Source organism: Hippopotamus amphibius, chromosome 8, assembly GCF_030028045.1.
Source record: "Hippopotamus amphibius kiboko isolate mHipAmp2 chromosome 8, mHipAmp2.hap2, whole genome shotgun sequence".
Classification (NCBI taxonomy): Eukaryota; Metazoa; Chordata; class Mammalia; order Artiodactyla; family Hippopotamidae; genus Hippopotamus; species Hippopotamus amphibius.
Genome location: NC_080193.1, coordinates 104,216,839 through 104,235,701, shown reverse-complemented (window position 1 = coordinate 104,235,701; position 18,863 = coordinate 104,216,839). Strand labels below are relative to the sequence as shown.

General features: G+C 43.7%; 1 protein-coding gene across 10 annotated transcripts in view; it reads left to right on the top strand.

Moving 5' to 3' along the window:
• Positions 1 to 10,809, top strand: part of SPATS2L (spermatogenesis associated serine rich 2 like) — a 159,311-nt gene extending 148,502 nt beyond the window's left edge. For all 10 annotated transcript variants that reach the window (XM_057744326.1, XM_057744331.1, XM_057744324.1 and 7 more), the window contains 4 exons: positions 1,344 to 1,453; positions 4,091 to 4,193; positions 6,870 to 7,090; positions 9,912 to 10,809. In XM_057744326.1, the coding sequence (XP_057600309.1) occupies positions 1,344 to 1,453; positions 4,091 to 4,193; positions 6,870 to 7,090; positions 9,912 to 10,307 (830 nt within the window). In that variant the 3' untranslated portion in view covers positions 10,308 to 10,809. The remainder of the gene's footprint in view (positions 1 to 1,343; positions 1,454 to 4,090; positions 4,194 to 6,869; positions 7,091 to 9,911) is intronic.
• The last annotated feature ends 8,054 nt before the right edge of the window (positions 10,810 to 18,863 follow it).

Below are 18,863 nucleotides of genomic sequence, written 5' to 3'. Positions count from 1 at the left end.
GAGGCAGGGGGCATCCCAGTAAATAATCAAAGCATGATTAGAGTAGTTTGGCAGATGGTTAGCCTTTATGAGTTATAGATTAGTTATTTTATTGACATCTCAACACTGGTATCAGCATAACAAGATGTTTCTTAGCCTGTCTGAAGAATGGTTTATGGTTTGCAGGATTGGATCTGAACTTCTTTTGGGGTTTTTGAAGTGACTGTCTTTGACATTCATAAACTCAGAACTCTTACAATCAGAAATCACATTGTTTGACTGGGCATTGTGCTATGAATCTGGTATAATAAAGCAGTTGGCCCTTATTCAGCCAAGAATGGAATGTGAATTCCATGTGCATATCATGCGAGTTAGATGGACTTTTGTTGTAACTCAAAATTTTTGTCCAAAAGAAATGAAGGCAATTCATATGTGACAGGAATGAGAGAACTACGAGTTTATCTATTATAAAATCAAATCTCTTATTTAAATCTCACCCAATGTATTTGTATTCATTGCCTTTGAGCTCCATGATCTTTTGGGAAACATACACACACACACACACAGAAATTAACCTGTGGACTCCTACATCTACTTGAACCTTTAGTTCACCTGACAGGTATGTGAGATGTGATGCCGAGAACTCCCTTGTATCTTCTCTGTGTGTGCGAATGCTAAAGAGTGCACATGAATTCAGCTCAAGCAGGCTTTGACTCACCCTTGAAATTTTTCCATTGTGGACACTTGTAACAAAGACACTCTGGTCTGCAACTTCTCTCTGGTTGCAAAATGGAAACATATCTGCAGAGTAGCAGAAGCAGAAACATTTTTAGCTCACAAAAAGCTAATAAAAGAAAACTTTTATGTCATATTTCAATAACACAGCTAGTTGCTCTAAATGAATGTGTGTTAAAGTTCAGAGGGTCTGATGCTGCTAGAATTTAATAGTACAGCACCTACAGAAGAATGGATTTGCTTAGTGCACTCCCTGTCTTTGCAATATCATTCAGATAGGATTTTAATGTTTTTCTTCTTGGAGATAGTTGTTCTGAGTAATGCACAAATCTGAAAGTCCAAATTAAGTAAGTGAGATCAGATGCCAGTGGGGAAAATGAAGAAGGTTGTGGGTGTACAGTGAATCAGAAAGGACTGTGTTCGGTTTGGGGCTTGGTGGATAAAGACATAAGGAAATGAGTGGTTGGTGAGGAGCACTGAGGGCCAACCCACCTCAGTGACCAACTCAGAAAACAGCCAGGGCCCAACAAAGCCATCAGTCTGTGGAGGGAGAACTGATCCCCAAAATGTAGGTCATTTGATATGTTGAAATCTTCGGCCTTAATGTATTATTCCTTCTTATTTGGCAGTGGAAATCCTGACTGCTCGTCAAAAGAAAGCAGAAGAACTAAAGAGACTTACTGATCTAGCCAGTCAGATGGCAGAGATGCAGCTGGCCGAGCTCAGGGCAGAAATTAAGGTCAGTTCTAAAATATCAGAGCATGAACCCTGAGCCAGAGTTCTGATCCCCATTCTGTTTGTTCTGCATTCACAGAGTGCTGCTCTCTGAGGATCTCCCCTCAGACACCCAGCTCTCTTTCACAGGGCTGAAGTCGAGACTACAGAGGGTTAAGGAACCACCTCACCGCTATATTTAACTATACTATGGGTTGAAGGGATATATCGTTACAGAAGAGAGGTACAAGCTATTTTCTTAGCCGGTGGAACTGACCCAAATAAAATGTATTCAACCATAAATTATAGCTGGGAAGGGGGATATTATTGTCACCACATGTAATTTGTGTGTGTATATAAACACACACACGTGTGAACACATGCTAAGTGTGAACTTAGTATACAGTAAGGATTATAAAGAGTGCACAATATGTGGAGACTTCTTTCCTATATCCTTTTCTAGCTTACTTGCCCTTTTTTTAAGAATACCACCCACAAATATGTATTTATTGGATTTCTTCAGTTGCACGCGACAGAAGCTGAGCCTGGCTAACCTCAAGAACAAGTAGAATTGGAAAGAATGTGAGCGTAGCTCACCAAAGCAGAGTGTGCTCTGAAGCTTCCAGGCTATAATTGGGCAGACATGTAGGCAGAAATGTCTAGTACTTAACTAGACACTCTTCAGGGCACCATCAGAGTAGGTGACCTCCAGATGTCATCCCCCTTGTGTCACTCCACTTGATTCAAAGCCCAGAGAGATTCTGATTGGTCTCCACTTGGGTCACATCCACCATTTGGCCAAAAGAGGTCTCAATTGACAGACCTACCAATGCTGTGAATCTTTGAAGCGGCACTGGGGTACAGTTACCAGAAGGAGAAATTTTTACGAGAAAGGCAAAAACAGTATCTACAACAAAATAGGAAGTTACAGTTTATAAATTTTCCCTTATCCTCTTTTTACCCAGTATACTGAACACACACACACTGTAGCTTCTGACCGACTTCTAGGGAACTAGTGTACTTTGAAGTCATGTCTGCTGCTAGCTTTATAAGCAGGATTTTCTGCTCATCCCAGCATAAAACTGGTTGGGTATGGTAGAAAGTGGCAAGTGCCTTTTTGGTCCCCTCCATCCTAGTTAGGCATGAAAGAGAGCCCCATGGGGATGAGGACTTCCCCTGAAGATCTAGAGGTCTTTTTTCCCTGCTCTCCTGGTCTTTGTTGCCTCCAACCAGTCAATTGCAGTGGCCTCCTGACTAGGCTTTCTGCATCCACTGTCTCCCATCCGCTGTCATTTACCCTAAGACCAGAGTTATTAGAGCAGATCTGGTCTCCCCTACTATGGCCTACTCTTCCCTTCAAAATAAAATCCACCACGGGACTCCAGTATATATTATGGCCAGTGCTAGTTAGTTTCAGTAGAAGAAAACCCTTCATCTTGTGGACACAGATGCACTTAATGTCACAGATGTTCCCTGGTCCCAAAGGAGATTAGAATGGAGGATGGGGCTGGTTGGTGGAACCCATCTTGATACCCAGAAAAACATCCTGGAAAGCAACACAAACAAACACACACTTGTTTTGATAAATATGATATTGCAAGCTTCCTGGTCTACTGAAATCCACTCATCTTCCAAGTTTCACTTCTACCTATCAAAATCCCACTCATCATAAAATGGTTGATAGCATAGGCTTTGGAGTGCAACAGTCCAGCTCTGAGACCTTGGATAAATTACATGTTCTCTTCGATTCTTAGAACCTCGACTCCCCCTTTGTAAATTAGAGTTAATAATAGTACTGACTTCATAATAATGTGGTCAGATGAAAATGAGATTATCTGTTAAGAATTTGGCCCATGTCTGGTAAGTGTTCAATATTTTTTAATGTTCCAGTTCAAATGCTTTCTCTTGCATAACTCAGTAGGAAATAATTTCTTCCTTCATATTCCTAAAGTACCCACTATATTCTACGTTATATTGTATTTCATGGTATCTTTCTCTCTTGCCATGTGGTAAACTCCCTGGTAAACTCACAGAGGGACTGAGTCATAGTTATTTCTGTATTTCTCACTCTGTCATCAACACATAGATCTCAATTTTAAATGAACTGAAAAATATTCTCTTTCCCACTTCCTTTAACAGCACTTGAAATTCTACCATTCAGAATAATGGTTTCTAGTCATCAATATTAAAGGCTTTTTGGACTTCCTGGTCCCCTGTTAAAATGGAGATGGACATCTAGGAAGGATGACATGCTTTCTCCTGAGGAGTGATACCTCAGCAGGCCATTGGCCAGATTAGGAAGACTGCCAGAAGGCAATCCCATAATTTACAACAGGACAGGAAATGCTAGAAGGAGGGCGTGGGGTGCTAAAAGGTTAAGCAGATGAGTCCAGACATACATTTTGCCTGTAGCACAGTTTTGTCTAAGCCCAGGCAGGGGAAAGACAGGACCCACACATGTTCCCAGAATAAGAAGGCGATCATGCTCCAGGCAGGTCAAAACCAAGCCTGCTTTCACAGAGCCTCCCAGTGACAGGCTGGCATGCTTCCCCAGCTGGGGATGCTTTCACACCATCAGTGGTGGCGGGAGAGCAGAGAGAATGGATCAACAGCGTGCCTCAGTCATTTCTGTAATCGTGGGGCTCCTGTCTCTTCCCTACAGCACTTCGTCAGCGAGCGTAAATATGATGAAGAGCTCGGGAAGGCCGCCCGGTTCTCCTGTGACATTGAACAGCTGAAGGCCCAAATCATGCTCTGCGGAGAAAGTGAGTTTTGCATACTTGCTAAATAATTCTGTGTGAGTAAGCCTGGTGCTATTTGGAGTTGATATCAGAAATGTCAGGTGTGCGGTCCCCCAGGGGGCTAAAGTGAGGTCTAAAGAGATTTAATGATCTAAGGTCATGACACAAGTCGCTAAAAATGTCAAGATCTGAACTTCGAGTCTTCAAATGCCACTGCCCATCCGTAAATCCCCAGGATTTATTAAGCGGAACAGAACAGGTCAACTAGTGTATACCTTTTGCAAACTTTTCTTAAGCACTGCCAGATCCGCTGCCTCTCTGATTTCAAACAGCCTGGTTCTACAGAGACCTGTTACAGGAAGAGCGAGTCTCCCTAATAAGTCTGGGAACAATGGGCTACTGTTGTGAAGGGCCCAGCTGTCGTGTGTGTGTGTGTGTGTGTGTGTGTGTGTGTGTGTGTGTGTGTGTGTGTGTGTGTGTGTGTGTGTGTGTGTGTGTGTGTGTGTGTGTGCGCGCGCGCGCGCGCGCGCGCGCGCGCAGTTCCTGAGCCTCTCCCTTAATTAGAGCAGTTACCGTGCAACAAAATTGGCTGATCCTTCTTCCCCCGCTCCAGCCCACCCACCAGCGGAGGTGGGACTGAGCACTAAAGTGGTTTCAAGGACGGCCACAAGGAGGAAGGAAGAACTGGCGAAGGACATGGAATATCCACAGCCTCTTAGTGAGCTGAAAAATTGAGATTTGGCTGCACTTTTTTTTTCAAAGTGGAAATTGCATTTTTTCTGAGTATAAAAAATATAAGCTTGATCTAAAAATTACAAATTATATTAAATGACATTACTTTTGTGGCTCCATCATACTTTTTATGCACATATAATCTACTGTGTAAATTATATGTAGTATTTTTAATTATGCTACATCTTATTTACTATACGACACAACATACGTATATAGGTAAGAGAATTTGCTTTTATCATTTCACAATATATGGTTGACATTTTTCCATGTCAGTGTTTAACCCGTAATTTGTTTAAATATAATTGACATAATCAGTCCCTTGATTGTGGACTTCAGGTTGCTTCCCGTTTTTCACCATTAAAATAACACTGCTGTGAGCATCCTTGCTCACAAATCTTTGGCCATTATCTGAATTTTTTTCTGCATTTCTTTTAAATTGTTTTTTTTCTATACACTCCCTTCCTTGTGAATCTACCCCAATTGCCACTCCCCATCCCCAGATTTTGCCTCATCTCTAAAAAACCTGACTCTTATTCACAGTTGTGAATGGAACTGCCCACCCTAGTTTCCACCCTAGCGTGCTGATGGGGGGGACCCATTATGCCAAGTGACTCTGCCACCATCTGAGGAGGGGAGGGGTGCAGCATCACCTGCTCCCCTCCAGAGCCCTCCGGTGCCCTCTAGTGGGAGGAGCCATCCCTCACCAAATCCCAGGTGTCCACATTGGAAGCCAGCCTCCCGTGTTGGAGACAGGGGTCCTCGAAAGGCCCTTTCCTTCTCAGCTTTGTTGCGAGCACACTGAAAGCCCACAGCTACTGAACCGGAAATAGTAATGACCCCCATGAAAGTGAATCTAGTTAGGAAGGAGCCACTAAAATCCCCTGGTCATGTTTGGACAGCCCCTGGCGTGCCATCACACCTTACCTATAAAATGAAGGGACTAAAGACACATCCTTGTCCTTTTCATTTCTAATGTTCTGTGATCCCTACTCACATGCCAAATCCTCGGGAAGAATGCTAGGGTTAAGTCTGATCCAACACAGGTAGCAGAGAAAATTGCTTTTAAAAACTAGCGACAATTTTTTAAGAGTCAAAGGCCTTGCTGTCCAGACTGGCAGTCAAATTCTGGTGAACTATGAGAGGAAAGTCATGACTGTCTCCTTGAGTTGATTCCCTCTGGCCCCGATTCCGCATAGTCACATAGAAACCATCCCATCAAAAACCACCCCCTTCAAAACCAGCAGGAAGGGTGATGATAAACATTGAACAGACCTGCCTGAGCCCTGCCGGGATATGTCTGATTAGCCTGTGTCGGCCTTAGCATTGAAATTGTTGCGGATTTGCAGTGGGGCTGTAGAAAATGGAGTTGATAAAAGACCACACAGTGTACCTCCAATGGAATATAGACGATGCTTTGGGGCATTTTTTGGGCTGGCAGGCCTGGCCTTAAGGTCGAGGGATATGCACAGCCCTGCACACTCCCTGACCCCTGGCATTCTCACGCCCTCAGAACATCATGGCTCTGACCGGCCAAGCATCTAGGTTCTTCTAGGTACCTCTAGGTTCTTCTGCGTCTCTGCGACACCAGCCGGTCTAGGGATCTGACAAGAACGGCAAGAACAGGTCTGGTAATGGGGAACCTTTGCAGACAGGGCTGAGAGGGCACTTCGGGATTTCATTATCCCTCTTCCCTTGGTGGTTCTTGACCCAAGGAATAATATTAGAGTTGCTCAGATCTGTCTTATTTGCTACAGATGTCTCCCAACGTGAATGATTATGCTATTCAGTGATTCTCACAGAAGACATTTGGCGGTCTCCAAGCACCCCGGTGCTTTTTCGGAAGATATCTTAAACAACAACAACAGCAGCAACAACTTAATGTTTTCAGGAAGCTCCTGCCAATTTCTCCATCTCCTAATGCTTACTGAGGCACGGCCCCTAACACCAAGCGCTTTCTCGTTGCAGTTACACATCCAAAGAACAACTACTCCTCAAGAACGCCCTGCAGCTCCCTGCTGCCGCTGCTCAGCGCTCACGCAGCCACCTCTGGAAAACAGAGTAACTTTACCCGAAAGGCATCCAATCACAACAAGCCCCCCGAGGGTAAAGCACCAAACCCCAAAATGGCGAGCAACCTCCCCAGCACCGCTGACAGCTCTCACCAGGCTGTGCCGGCTAATAAGCAGGTAAACTGCTCCGGGGAGGCCACCTTACCCTGCCTCCAGGGGTCCCCCAAGACCCTTGTGCGTTGCCTGGGCGAGAAACCACTTGTTGACGGAGGAAGAAAACTGCCCCTGCTGGTCACACCCAGGCTCGGACCCCCTCCCCCCTCCCCGCCCCCGGCCTCCCGCCCCCGCCGGCCGGCAATAGCCTGACCTCCAGATCCTCCATCTGCCTGGCCGGCCTCCCAGAGCGCCCCTGGTTCATCCAGTCCCCATTTCATAGGCGCTTTCCCCTGTGGAGGAAGTGGTCCTCACACACTTGACAGCATTAGCAAAGCGTACACCTAGATGAGACGGCACGTCTCATGCCCTGAGTGCCACCCAGGTCCTCATAACTGGCCCACGCGTGGAAGGGACTCACACCGACATGGGAACAAGATTCAGAACCTGGCCACTGACATCATTAGTGAAAAGAAATCCAGCATGTTTTTTAAGATCCTTTAATTCCCATTTATGTTTAGTTTCTCTGTAAGAGGCCAGAGTTAGTTCAAACTGCTCTTTCTTCTCTTGGACTTTCAGTAAAGAGAATACATTTCAAAATGACATTATTAATTCTTATTTACTATGACCCTTAAAAATAGAAGTATCCAAAGGAAAGTCTTCTTTCCTTCTGCTTCTCCATGTATCCTTGAGAAGTGATTTCCCCCTTATCGTTAGAAAATGACCAAGAAATGGGATTTGATGATTCAGAAGTTGGGCATGCTCTAAAGACATTTTTCATGATCTTTCAGGAAGAGAGCTTAAATAAAGAGACATTTTTTTAAGCATTGCAAAATGCCGGTTTTCTAACAAGAGCCCTGTTGGATTTTATGGTCTTGGTCTGTTAGAATTCTCATTAGTGGCTCTGACAGGCATTTCTCTGGCCCCAGTTGTCTTCATGAACTTTAAAATGGCACTTTGACAAGGAGTATTTCATACAGTCATAGATTCAAGATCACAGTCAAATCTATTTCACTTATCGTCTAAATACATCTTCACAGCTTTTTTTCTTTGCTCATTATTAAACCTCAGGCTAAAATAAGTCCAGAATTTAGTCTGAATTTCTCTGTCACAATTTCTTTAAAAGCAAAGGAGGCCAGATTAAATGCTATCCACATAGATACTTTTTCAGCTCACTGTTTTATCATTTTCAGCAAAGCATTTCAGGCGATGGCTTGTTTAAACTTAAAAATATATCTGAGCCTGAGAAGGGCCCTTGTGCTGGGCCTTGTGCTTTAGAGTAAACCCGCGTGGCCCTCGCCCAGCCATGGCCCGTGGCCCTCCTTACGGAGCAAGACCAAGATGTAACTACTGAGAATCTACACTCTCCCTTCTGGGAAGTGCTCCAAATACTCGAGATCCTGAAATTCTGTTCCCCAAAAGCCCCAAGCCTACTCTCAGGGTCTGTTTGGACTACTTCGCTGCATGCATCACCTTGAGGGCTGACCACGCTACCCATCTGCACACCCCCAGGTCCAAAGGGTGGTTATTTGTGGAGGTGGAGACGAAGCTTAGGTACACAGGCTGCAGTGTCCACATTCCTGTGTGCACGGCCCCCTCAGAATGTGGGATGGAGCCAGAGGTAGGAAGAGACAATATTCAGACACATGGTACGTGGGCCTCTGCCTTTGTGCTCTTGTCCTGGGCCCTGAGTTACTAGGGGTGGGTCTGCCCTAAACCGATACCATCTGGTCACAGTGCACAAATTAAGAAATTTATATATTTGTAACTCATCAAATTACAGGTTTGAGTAATAGAGGTTTGATTTTCAAAAAAAAGGTCCATGTTCATGTAACAACCTGCTTATGAATCTTATCTGGAGGGAATATGTGAAGTGGGAATGTCTCCACCACTTTCTAACTGTAGACCTTGGGCAAGTCCCTTACACTCCTTATCCTCATCGATAAAATGAAGCACATCATAGCCGTTGTCTTCAAAGGTGATGGTGCTGGTAAAGGCGGTGGCACACGGTCAGGTGCCTTGCTTGGTGCCCGGCACACTTAAGCACTCAATACCTGTGGGCTGTTATTGCCCTCATGAGGTGCAGAAATCCTTCCCTTGTACGAAGACACACAGGCTAACCCACTGCTTCCTTTTCACTCATCCACGTGTGTTCTTGGTTGCTGATTTGTGGAGGGTTGCTGGTTTTTCAGTCTGATGCTTCAAAATTCATTGGCTGAGAACTGCAAAAAGTTTGGAAAAAGAACGGATTATTTCTATGAAAATACACGTCACCTCTACCTCTCACCAAGATCTACCAGGGACACCCCATCCCTGTATTTACCCAAGATAATATTTCTGAACTATGGTATTCGTTGTGAAATAAAATAGAAAAGCTGCTTCAGAGATGAAAAATGACAGAATTTTATGTTTTTCTTCACATATGTGATGAGAATTCATATACGTAGTCTATACAGAATGTCCCAGAAATGTTTATGGTAGAGAATCATTGTTTCCCCGCCTCTGTGTTACATTTCATTCTGTTTTATTTCAGGCATGCTTTATGGGTTTTATTTGGCCTGGTTCTGGAATTGTCTGTCTTACACTTCTGTAATGTCTCTTTCAACAGCAGTGATTTTCTTGGAGTTCCATTTACAAGACAGTCCACCATCGTTTTAAGCTTGAGGATTTTATCAGCTTGACCTCATTTGCATGTTGTCACATTCTTCTGGGGTGTAAAAAAGCTTACCTGTGACTTAGAGTTTTGGTTTCCCTGATGTCTAGTGATGTCATCTGGGGTTGGTTGGCATCTAATACCTACCTCTTTTCTTTCTTTTTTTTTTTCCTTCTTTTTTTTTTTTGGCAGAATGGGTCTTCTAGCCAAAGACGAAGATTTAATCCGCAGTATCACAACAACAGGCTGAACGGGCCCGCCAAGCCCCAGGGCAGTGGTAATGAAGCCGACCCGATGGGGAAGGGCAACAGCCGGCATGAACACAGAAGACAGCCACACAACGGCTTCCGTCCCAAAAACAAAGGTGGCGCCAAAAACCAAGAGGCCTCTCTGGGGACAAAGACCCCCGAGGCCCCGGCCCATCCGGAAAAGCCCCGACGAAGGCAGCACGCTGCCGACACCTCGGAGGCCAGGCCTTTCCGGGGAAGCGTCTCCAGGGTTTCACAGTGCAATCTCTGCCCCACGAGGATAGACGTTTCCACAGACGCCGCGGTTCTCTCCGTCCCAGCTGTGACGTTGGTGGCCTGAGCCAGGCGAGGAAGAAAAAGCCGTTTTCACTCAGTTTCGGTTCCCTGCCCGAGGTGCTGACCCGATTCGCTGCCAAAAGAGAGTCAATCCGAATATACAAACCCTGTACGGCTGTGTCATCCTCTCTTCATCATTTTTACTAATTCTCATAATCAGCTCTAGCTTGCTTCATAACTTTCATGGCTTTGCTTGATCTGTTGGCGCTTTTTCTCATCGAGACATTGCAGCATTTTAGCCAGGCAGTATTTACTCATTTGTTAGGAAAATCAAGATGTGGCTAAAGATCAGAGGCTCAGTAGCAGCCTTTGTCGTAGCAGTGATGTCAGTCCATTGATTGTCTTTAGAGAGTTAATGTTGAAAACAAAATTCTTATTGATCAGACAAACATGATCTGCTGAAGACACATGCGCTTTTGTAGAGTTTAACATCTGGTGTTTTTCTGAAAAATATATATATACATATATTGCTTTATTTGAAACAAATTAAAATATGCTGCATTTGACACCTGGCTTGTTTTTTTCTCTTAATTGATGCCCACTTTATCATCAAGTGTACCACGTAGTACTTTCAAGAAAACTTTCGAGACTCGAAGTTGTGGCACAGAGCTCTGTACAATGCTGCTTCTCTCGGGACAAGTATCCTTTCGGAAAAAAGAATGCCCTACAATGGCCCTGCCAGTACGTTACACACAGAGAGATGGGTGTGCACCCCCGATCATCTTAGACACAACATGCTAATTTGGAAACGGTGGTTGCAAGTAATATAAACCTTAGCCTAGTTTAAACAATAAAGAAAATGTATTGGTTCAGTGGCTGAAAAGCCCCGTATCAATTGGGTCCAATTGGATCAGGACTCCAGCTCCTTTCTCCTGATTATCTCAGCTCTCCCTTCCTCCTTAGGCTGACACTGTATTCAGAATGATGGCAAACAGTGGCCTCGCTCCTAAGATTCATGTCCACCCCCCACACTGTCCAGAAGAAAAGAGACGCTCTCCAGGTAGCATGCGCGTGGAACAAGTGTCTTTCTCAAAAGTCCCAGTGAGGGTCTTGCATATCATTGGCCCAGACTGCTGGTAGGCTTGTCCCTCAACCAATCAGCAAATGAGATATGCTAATTAACATAGACTAATCAGAGCCGCCCCCCCCCCCCCCCCCCCCCCCCCCCCCGCAAGCTGAGTTGTGGCGGCTCTCCAGAAGCACAGGGGCTGTGTGGAACAGGGCTCCTGTTACCTGAGGAAGGGAGAATGGACACCGGGGGCCCACACCCCAAGTAGCCCCAACTCCCCTGTCTTTGAGTGCAAGGCAGCTCAGTTTGGCCACTGCTTCCATCGAACTTGCATGTGGCCTGCAGATTGGTTGGCCTCTTTCAAGTTCAAATGCTTATTTTCAGCTCAAAGTTAACATTTTTTCTGGCAGCCCAGGTTTGGTAGTTCTCTTCCACACAGCAGCCCTGAGCAGCTGAGCCTGCACACCACGCAAGCATCCGTTTCTTCTTTTGCCAAGTGCAAAGAGGATGTTTGCTGTCTCTGGAGAGAACTTTCTGAGGTCTCTGGGTGTACCCAGAGATTTAATAGGAATTTTAAATGTTAAGTCACATTCCGGGAAGGAAGGAAGGGTTGTTCGTTCAAATAAGAAAGATAAATGTTCAGGACTGCAAGCTCCATTTATTCCATCTGAGGCCCTGGATTTATATTTTACAAGACAGAAGGACTTTGCACAAATTTTGTGTACCGAGATTGGGCTTGCCACGGAAAAATGTCTGCTTAAATGTGACAGCTTTAAAGATGAATCAGATGATTCTTGCAACAGGAAAATAATGGGTTTGCCAGGTCAGGAGCACACCTGCCTTTGTCAGGGGTGGGCCCCCCACCCTCAACCTTGGCGCACCCATCATGTTGTTCTCTGGGTTAAGAAAGCTCAGTCACATTCCTAAGCACACAGCGAACACTCCGGGTCACTGAAAAGAAACAAAAAGAATGCTAAGAAATACTCAGTTTATGTTTTTTCCTAGATTTTGCCTTTCTTGTAGATCCCCGGCATGTAAGCATTTACCAATGTGCATTTTTGAAATGGTAATTTCAATATTTTAGTGCAATGTCAGGCCATTGAGATACTATATCTTCATCTGTTCTGGTGGAATCATTGGTGTGATCCTAGAAATCTGGGTTGAATTCTGCCATTCTTTTAAAATATTTTAAATTTCTTCAAAAAAAAAATCCACGGGCTCTGAGCACCCTAATCTCTCTACTTAACGCACAGTGGCCAGAAGAATAGATTCTTCTCTCTTAAACATTTCTCTAGTAGAGGTTAAACCAATCTGATACCCATGAAGATTGAATAACTACAGAACTCACCTACATTGCACCACCAAGACTCCATCTGTTAAAGGCCAACCTCCCTGTTGGGTTCCCAATTACATTCCAAATTTACATTTCATTTGAGAATCTCTGCATACTCCAGCTCTGTCCCAGTGAGCCTATTCTAGGGGTGCTGAATACCGCAAGGCTCAGGAGGTTAAACACAAGTTGGTACAAAATTCACCCTCAGTAAAGGCCGTACAAGAGTTTGTGGGAAAGAAACAAGAAACATATACTGTATCCAACTGAGAGCTCAGTTCAATTCTGCTGGCATCAGAAAAAGAGATTTTAATTTAACATTCTTAGGGAATCAACATCAAGTGAGGTTAGTGGGGAAAGTTAGCAGAGCAAAGCGACATGCAGATTTTTGCCGAAGTAAGAGATTTGGGAATTCTGACTCTGGAAGCCTCAATCTTGATTTAACTGTTAGAAGAGGGAATGCAATGCCTGAAGAGCTCTTTTCCTAGGGCAAGGCGGGGGCGGGGAGGGAACAACGGAGATAGATAGAAAGATGCCTGAACTCAACAGTACCTCTGACTAAGCTTCCTCCTTCCCGCCATCCCTCCCTTTCTATGCTGTATCCTACGCTGCCTGTTTAGAGTGCCCTCTTGTGTCTGGAGGTGGTAACATTTTCATTTCTCAGCAGACGTTCTGGTGACAGCACCCATAAAATATGCAATGGTACCTTTTTTTTTTTTAACCACACTTGCTTCAGAGCCTATACCTAAAATTCAGGCACAGGTGGGCTAGGATTCCAGATTGCCCCCAGGTGCCAGAAAAATGAAGCAAAGGAGAAAGAAACAGTCACTTGCTCCCATGTTTCCTAAACAAATTATAAAATAACAAAAGAATAATAATAATAAAAAATAATTATTCAACTGACCAATACATTGCTCTGCTCTAGCATTTTCCTGAAAGTACTGAGCCATCTTAACTGATCTAATTTGGTGAGAAAAAATATGAAGAGTTGCTAGTTCCCAGAGTTTCCCTTGTTAGCTCAAGAATTTGAGGCACAATTTTAATACTATTTATTGCAAACTATTAAAAGGATTTCTTTTTCATTCTTTTGCTTTTCCCAGAAAACCTTTATAAATCCTAAAGAAGTTTTCTATCTATTCTTTGTTTCCAAGAACCAGGTCCCCGATCCTTGGAGGCAGATCAGCCCAAACTAGAGTTTAATCTCATTACAGCAGCCCCTCAGGCACCGGCCCTCCCATCTGGACCCAGTCATGCTATCTGAGAAACACACAAGGTTCTTACAAGTTCTTTTTGGTGATTGATTTTCAGAAGCCCCCCTTGTTTGTGAGCTCTACAGCTCAGAAGAGTTTTCAGTGCTACCACTAAGCTCAAGTTTCACAGGAGAAATTACCACACAGTTTTTAGAGAATACATAAATTCAGTAGCAAATTGGTTTATTTGCCTGAGAAAGTATGTAGGTTTCTGGCAAAAAATGTATTTTAGAACCATGACTGCAACCATGACCAAAGACTCTCTACAGAAAATAAGTGTAAAAAGGCACTTACTGTCAAAAACAGAAAACTATTCTATTTTTAACTTAAGTTGGAGTCAGATTGACCCATTCTTAGTCTTTTGAGAGAACACACACTTTTGCAAATTATCGTCAACAAGTTGGCCAATAATGTTATCACCCCTCTACTTATGCCGACACACAGGAGGCACTCAATAAACACAAGGAAGAGAGAGCAGCTACAAAAGCATGACCAACTCTAATGCCCCTAGAAAATTCTGGACTCTGAGTGGCTTGTGCAAAATAATCCAGTATGTGAATTCTAGAGAAATGAGAAGAGAGCAGCAGCTCCAGTTCCAAACCTGGTGCAGACTGCCTGGATTCACATCCGGGCCTCACCACCTCTTGACGGTGTAAACGGGTTTCTAAACATCTCATTACCTCTGTTTCTCCATGGGGAAATGGGACAGATAACCACACCTACCTCAAAGGGTTGTTACAGGATTGAATAAGTTAATATTCGCAAAGCACTTGGAGTAATGCCTGGCACTTTGTACGGAGACAGTAACCACAGAATAATTTGAATGGAGATGCTTTATAAATTTATATGGGGAAGCTTTATATAGAGAGAAATGTATGTATATATGAAGTAATAATTAGTAACAGGATTAGCTACTGAAGAAAACAGGACTAGCCGATACTGGGATGGTTAGTAGAGCTTGAGGCAGAGGAAAGAACAAGCTTGGAAGAGCGCCCAGCCCCCACCCACCCCTGCCCCCAAGGCTGAGATTCTGACCTCGCCGGGGAGGGTGTCTGTGGCCCCGCTAGAGGCCAAGAAGCTCGCTGACGTGCTGGCAAGGGAGAAGCCCCCCCACAGGACACTGCAGAACCAAGGTGCTTTCCCCGGAGGAGCCGGCCAGCTCCCCAGGGGTCCACCTGCAGGGGTGTCACTGAACTCACTAGGAATCCTGCTGGGGCACTCGCCAACGTGCCAGGAAGCTTCCTGCACGAGCGCTGTTGAATTATCCGGGGAGCCAGCAGGAAGACCCACGGGAGGGGACAGGAAGCTGCTCCTGATGAAACTGAGGCCCATTAGGGTTCCCACACCCCAACCAAGCACTCACTGCAGGAGCAAGAACACAGGGACGCCCACGGAACCAGGAAAAAGCCCCCTCCTCCTGCAGTGTCCCTCCAGTGACAAAGCCAGCTGGCGAAAGGGAAGTGCTTATGGGGTCCAGCTCCAGGATCACAAGCAGGGCAGTGAAGAGTAGATTTGGAAACAAGAGGCGAAGAGTTGATCCCTGGCATACCCTTAGAAAGCTCTAGAAGAGTATTTGATAAATAAATCACAGCTATGAGGCACACGGGTGCTCTAGGTCCCATCTAGCTCATCTCGGGGGGGAATGTCAAGCTCCTGTAAGAAGGGGCCTAAAATCGTGCTTAAAGGCCTGGACGTGAGGAAAATGACATGGATGTGAATCCTGCCCTTGCCTCATACTAGATGCAAGGCAGCTTACCAAACCCCTCTGTGCTTCAGTTTCCCCATCTGAAAAATGGGGATAATAATATACCTATATTATAGGGTTGGTGTATGAAATAAGTTAAGGTATAAAGGGCTTAGAAGGGGACATCTTAGTTTTTATTAGATAGCTGCTTGGTTAGAACAGCAAACAAAAATGTTTCTAATATTATACCGAAACCAGAAACGTGAGCGCTAACAGGATGAAAGTTTCTAATTGGCAGGCCTGAGACATCTTTCCTTTAGCACCATCCTCCCCCTCACCGCTGGGGCAGGTTGCTGCTCAGCACCCTACAGTGCACAGTACAGTCGTCCTCAGTGAAGAACTATCCGGTCCAAATGCCAATAATGTCACAGTTGAAAAACCCTGATCTGGAGGGTCCAAGGGCTTTGGAGAAAGAAAACAGAAACAGCCGATGAGCAAGGACATCATGGCTTGTTCCTCCAGCTACGCTGGGTTTCTGGTCGGTTCAGCCTGTGTCACCAAATCCAGACTGCCTGGCCCACAGCTGGAGTCTAAATGGACAGTTTCTGATGTCCTTGGGCTATTCATGTCATCTACATAGAAGCTGGGTTCCCACATCTTCCAAACCAAGAAATTAGGGCATGTGTTCTTAAAAGAGCTGCAATTTAAGCAGAATGTCCAAATGTTTAAGAAATCTTGGCAAAAGGAAGTAATATTTGCCTTTTCCCAGCTTTAGCAAATAGACGACCTTTTTCTTTCCATAAAGTGTTCTCTGTTTAAAACAAGTGTCTCTTCTAAGCTTCAGGCCCTCAAATTCATTCCTGTAGCTGAGCAAAATTTTACCAAGGTAATGAAGGTTTTAGGGTAAAAGAAGGGAAAGTATGAAAAGTAACATTATAAAATGAAAAGTTGTTAAATAAACAATCAGGGCAGAATATTGATTGACAATCACTGTAAAATTCTGTTTGTCTTAGCCACAGCCTACATCAGGAAGTGTCTAGCCAGCGAATATGAAATGTGTATGGGCCGTCTAAGGCGACACAAGTGAACCAAGAAAAATTAGCTTTTCTGTAACAATGTAAACCATGTGTAGCTCATGAGGCTGACAGGAATATAAGTGAAAACGGTCCCTTGGCTGCTCCACCAACCAAATTCCATGGATATGAAATTCTGAAAACAGCTGGAAACCAGTCTTTTTTTTCTGTTAGTTATTCATGATGTTTCCTTTTCTGGCTGTACTACATGCTTGAAATCCTGCATTTGATTTCATCGGACTGAAAACTGCAGCCCTCAATAGGGAATCACTCATCCACTCCTCACTGGCTGAGGAATTCAGCAACTTGTTGACAGTTTCCAAGGGAGAGTTTCAGCATATGGGAAAATGACAGTATTTTCCATAATTTAAAAGTTCCTGGTTAACTTAGGAATACACATATGTAAATCATTTAAAAATATATTTCCTTTGCTATAGTAGAAGCTTTCCCTTCACTTTATTAAGTTCATACTTTCAACTTAGTTTCTAACCAACATCCTACCAAATGTAGATTAAAGCTATTGAAAAAAGGTTTGCAAGTATAAATAAGGCAATCCTTTATAAGGCATCTCATATTCATATAAATGGTAGCATTCTTCCCGGTACCGAACAATTTACTACCGCAAGTTTTTGTGCACGTTCAAAATGCTATTTAAATAAAAATTCTTCTATGACCACTTTCTCAGAGAAAGCCAAATATGCTTGTACATTAATTCCTTCTTTAGAAATCAAAGTATAGTTGATTATAATTATACTGTATTTAACCATAGATTGAGAAGTGAATCAACAATTTTTTCAATGTTAGCACTCGCTAAGAAAGCCATAGGATTCAGTCTCTGAATGAAAAAGAAACTGCATCAGCAATTCTAGCAGGGGCAGTAAAGCAGGAGGAGAGGGGCCAGACTGCTCTTTTCCTTTCTCAGAAGTCCGGCAGTCTATCAGACCTCTCTGGGGTCTCATGAGCCATGTCTCTGAATTATTTTAAACAACTTGACAAGGTATATAACTGATACGGTCATTACTAATGGTAATTGTGGTCATTAGCAACGATCACCAAATTAAGGAATTTCCTCCAACATCTCCTTTGTTGTGACAGGATAAGATAAATTTTGCAAGGTCAGAAATCAGTTTCTGCACACCCCCCCTCCCCCACCCAAGACTGCTACCAGATACATTTTATAAAACAGTTGGGGAAGGGGCACTGTCCGGTCAGCAATTTACTGGAGGCCTACTGTGTACCAGGCATTGCAAGTACAGAGATGACAGAGTCCCTCTCTAGTAGAAGACAGACATGATCTAATACCATAATACCTTCCTGTTCAAAATTTTTAAATATCAAACAAGTTCACAATTTTACGTCTACTTCCTCCCTCTAGCTTTTCCTTTGGTCAGTGATGCTACAGCATCTTGTGGAAATTAGATTATGTAGCTAAAATGTGTGCATGGAGTGGGGCAGTCATTATTGTATAGCCTTAACTTTGTTGAACTTCACTTTCTTGATCTCGAAAGGATTGGGAAAGACTACCTTCCTTATGTTGCTCTGAAACTAAAAAGCAAAATGAACACAATGAAATAAAATATATGAAAATACTTTATATACGAACATAAAGCAATACTGAAACAAAAACTTATTTAAAAATGCAAATGAAACAAATCCTTCAGTAGATTCCTATTGCCAGCCTTAGATTCTCTACCATACAATTAATCAGTTTGAATCAGGGCAAACCAGGTTTCAACACAAACTGCCTGAAGGGCATAGTCAATTACCTTTTTTTATATGAGCAATAACTAAATACCCTACTTACCATTCAGAATTTCTATTGTGACTTCTGATCCAACAACTGCACAAACATACTTTCCCGAAGTAATGATACTACATCACTATTTATAAAGCATACTTTCCTTTTAAAAATTTTTTATTTTCCAGGAAGACCAACAAGTTATGATGAGTTACCAACTCTTATGTTTACAGAGCCTGGTATTAGGAAAAATGTGTCTTCATGCAAAATGAACCTAACCCCCAGGGAACCTCACCCAAATAATGTTCAAGTTACTGGTGCATTCTGAATTTGATTTTGACTCCTGATACCCATAAGGCATGGTTTGTCCCTTTCCACCTCACTGAACCATGGCCCAGTAGTTATCCCAAAAACTCTCCTCTACGAAGGCCAAATGTGCTCTTTAGATGTCCCTTAAACTACTTGATGCAAAGAAA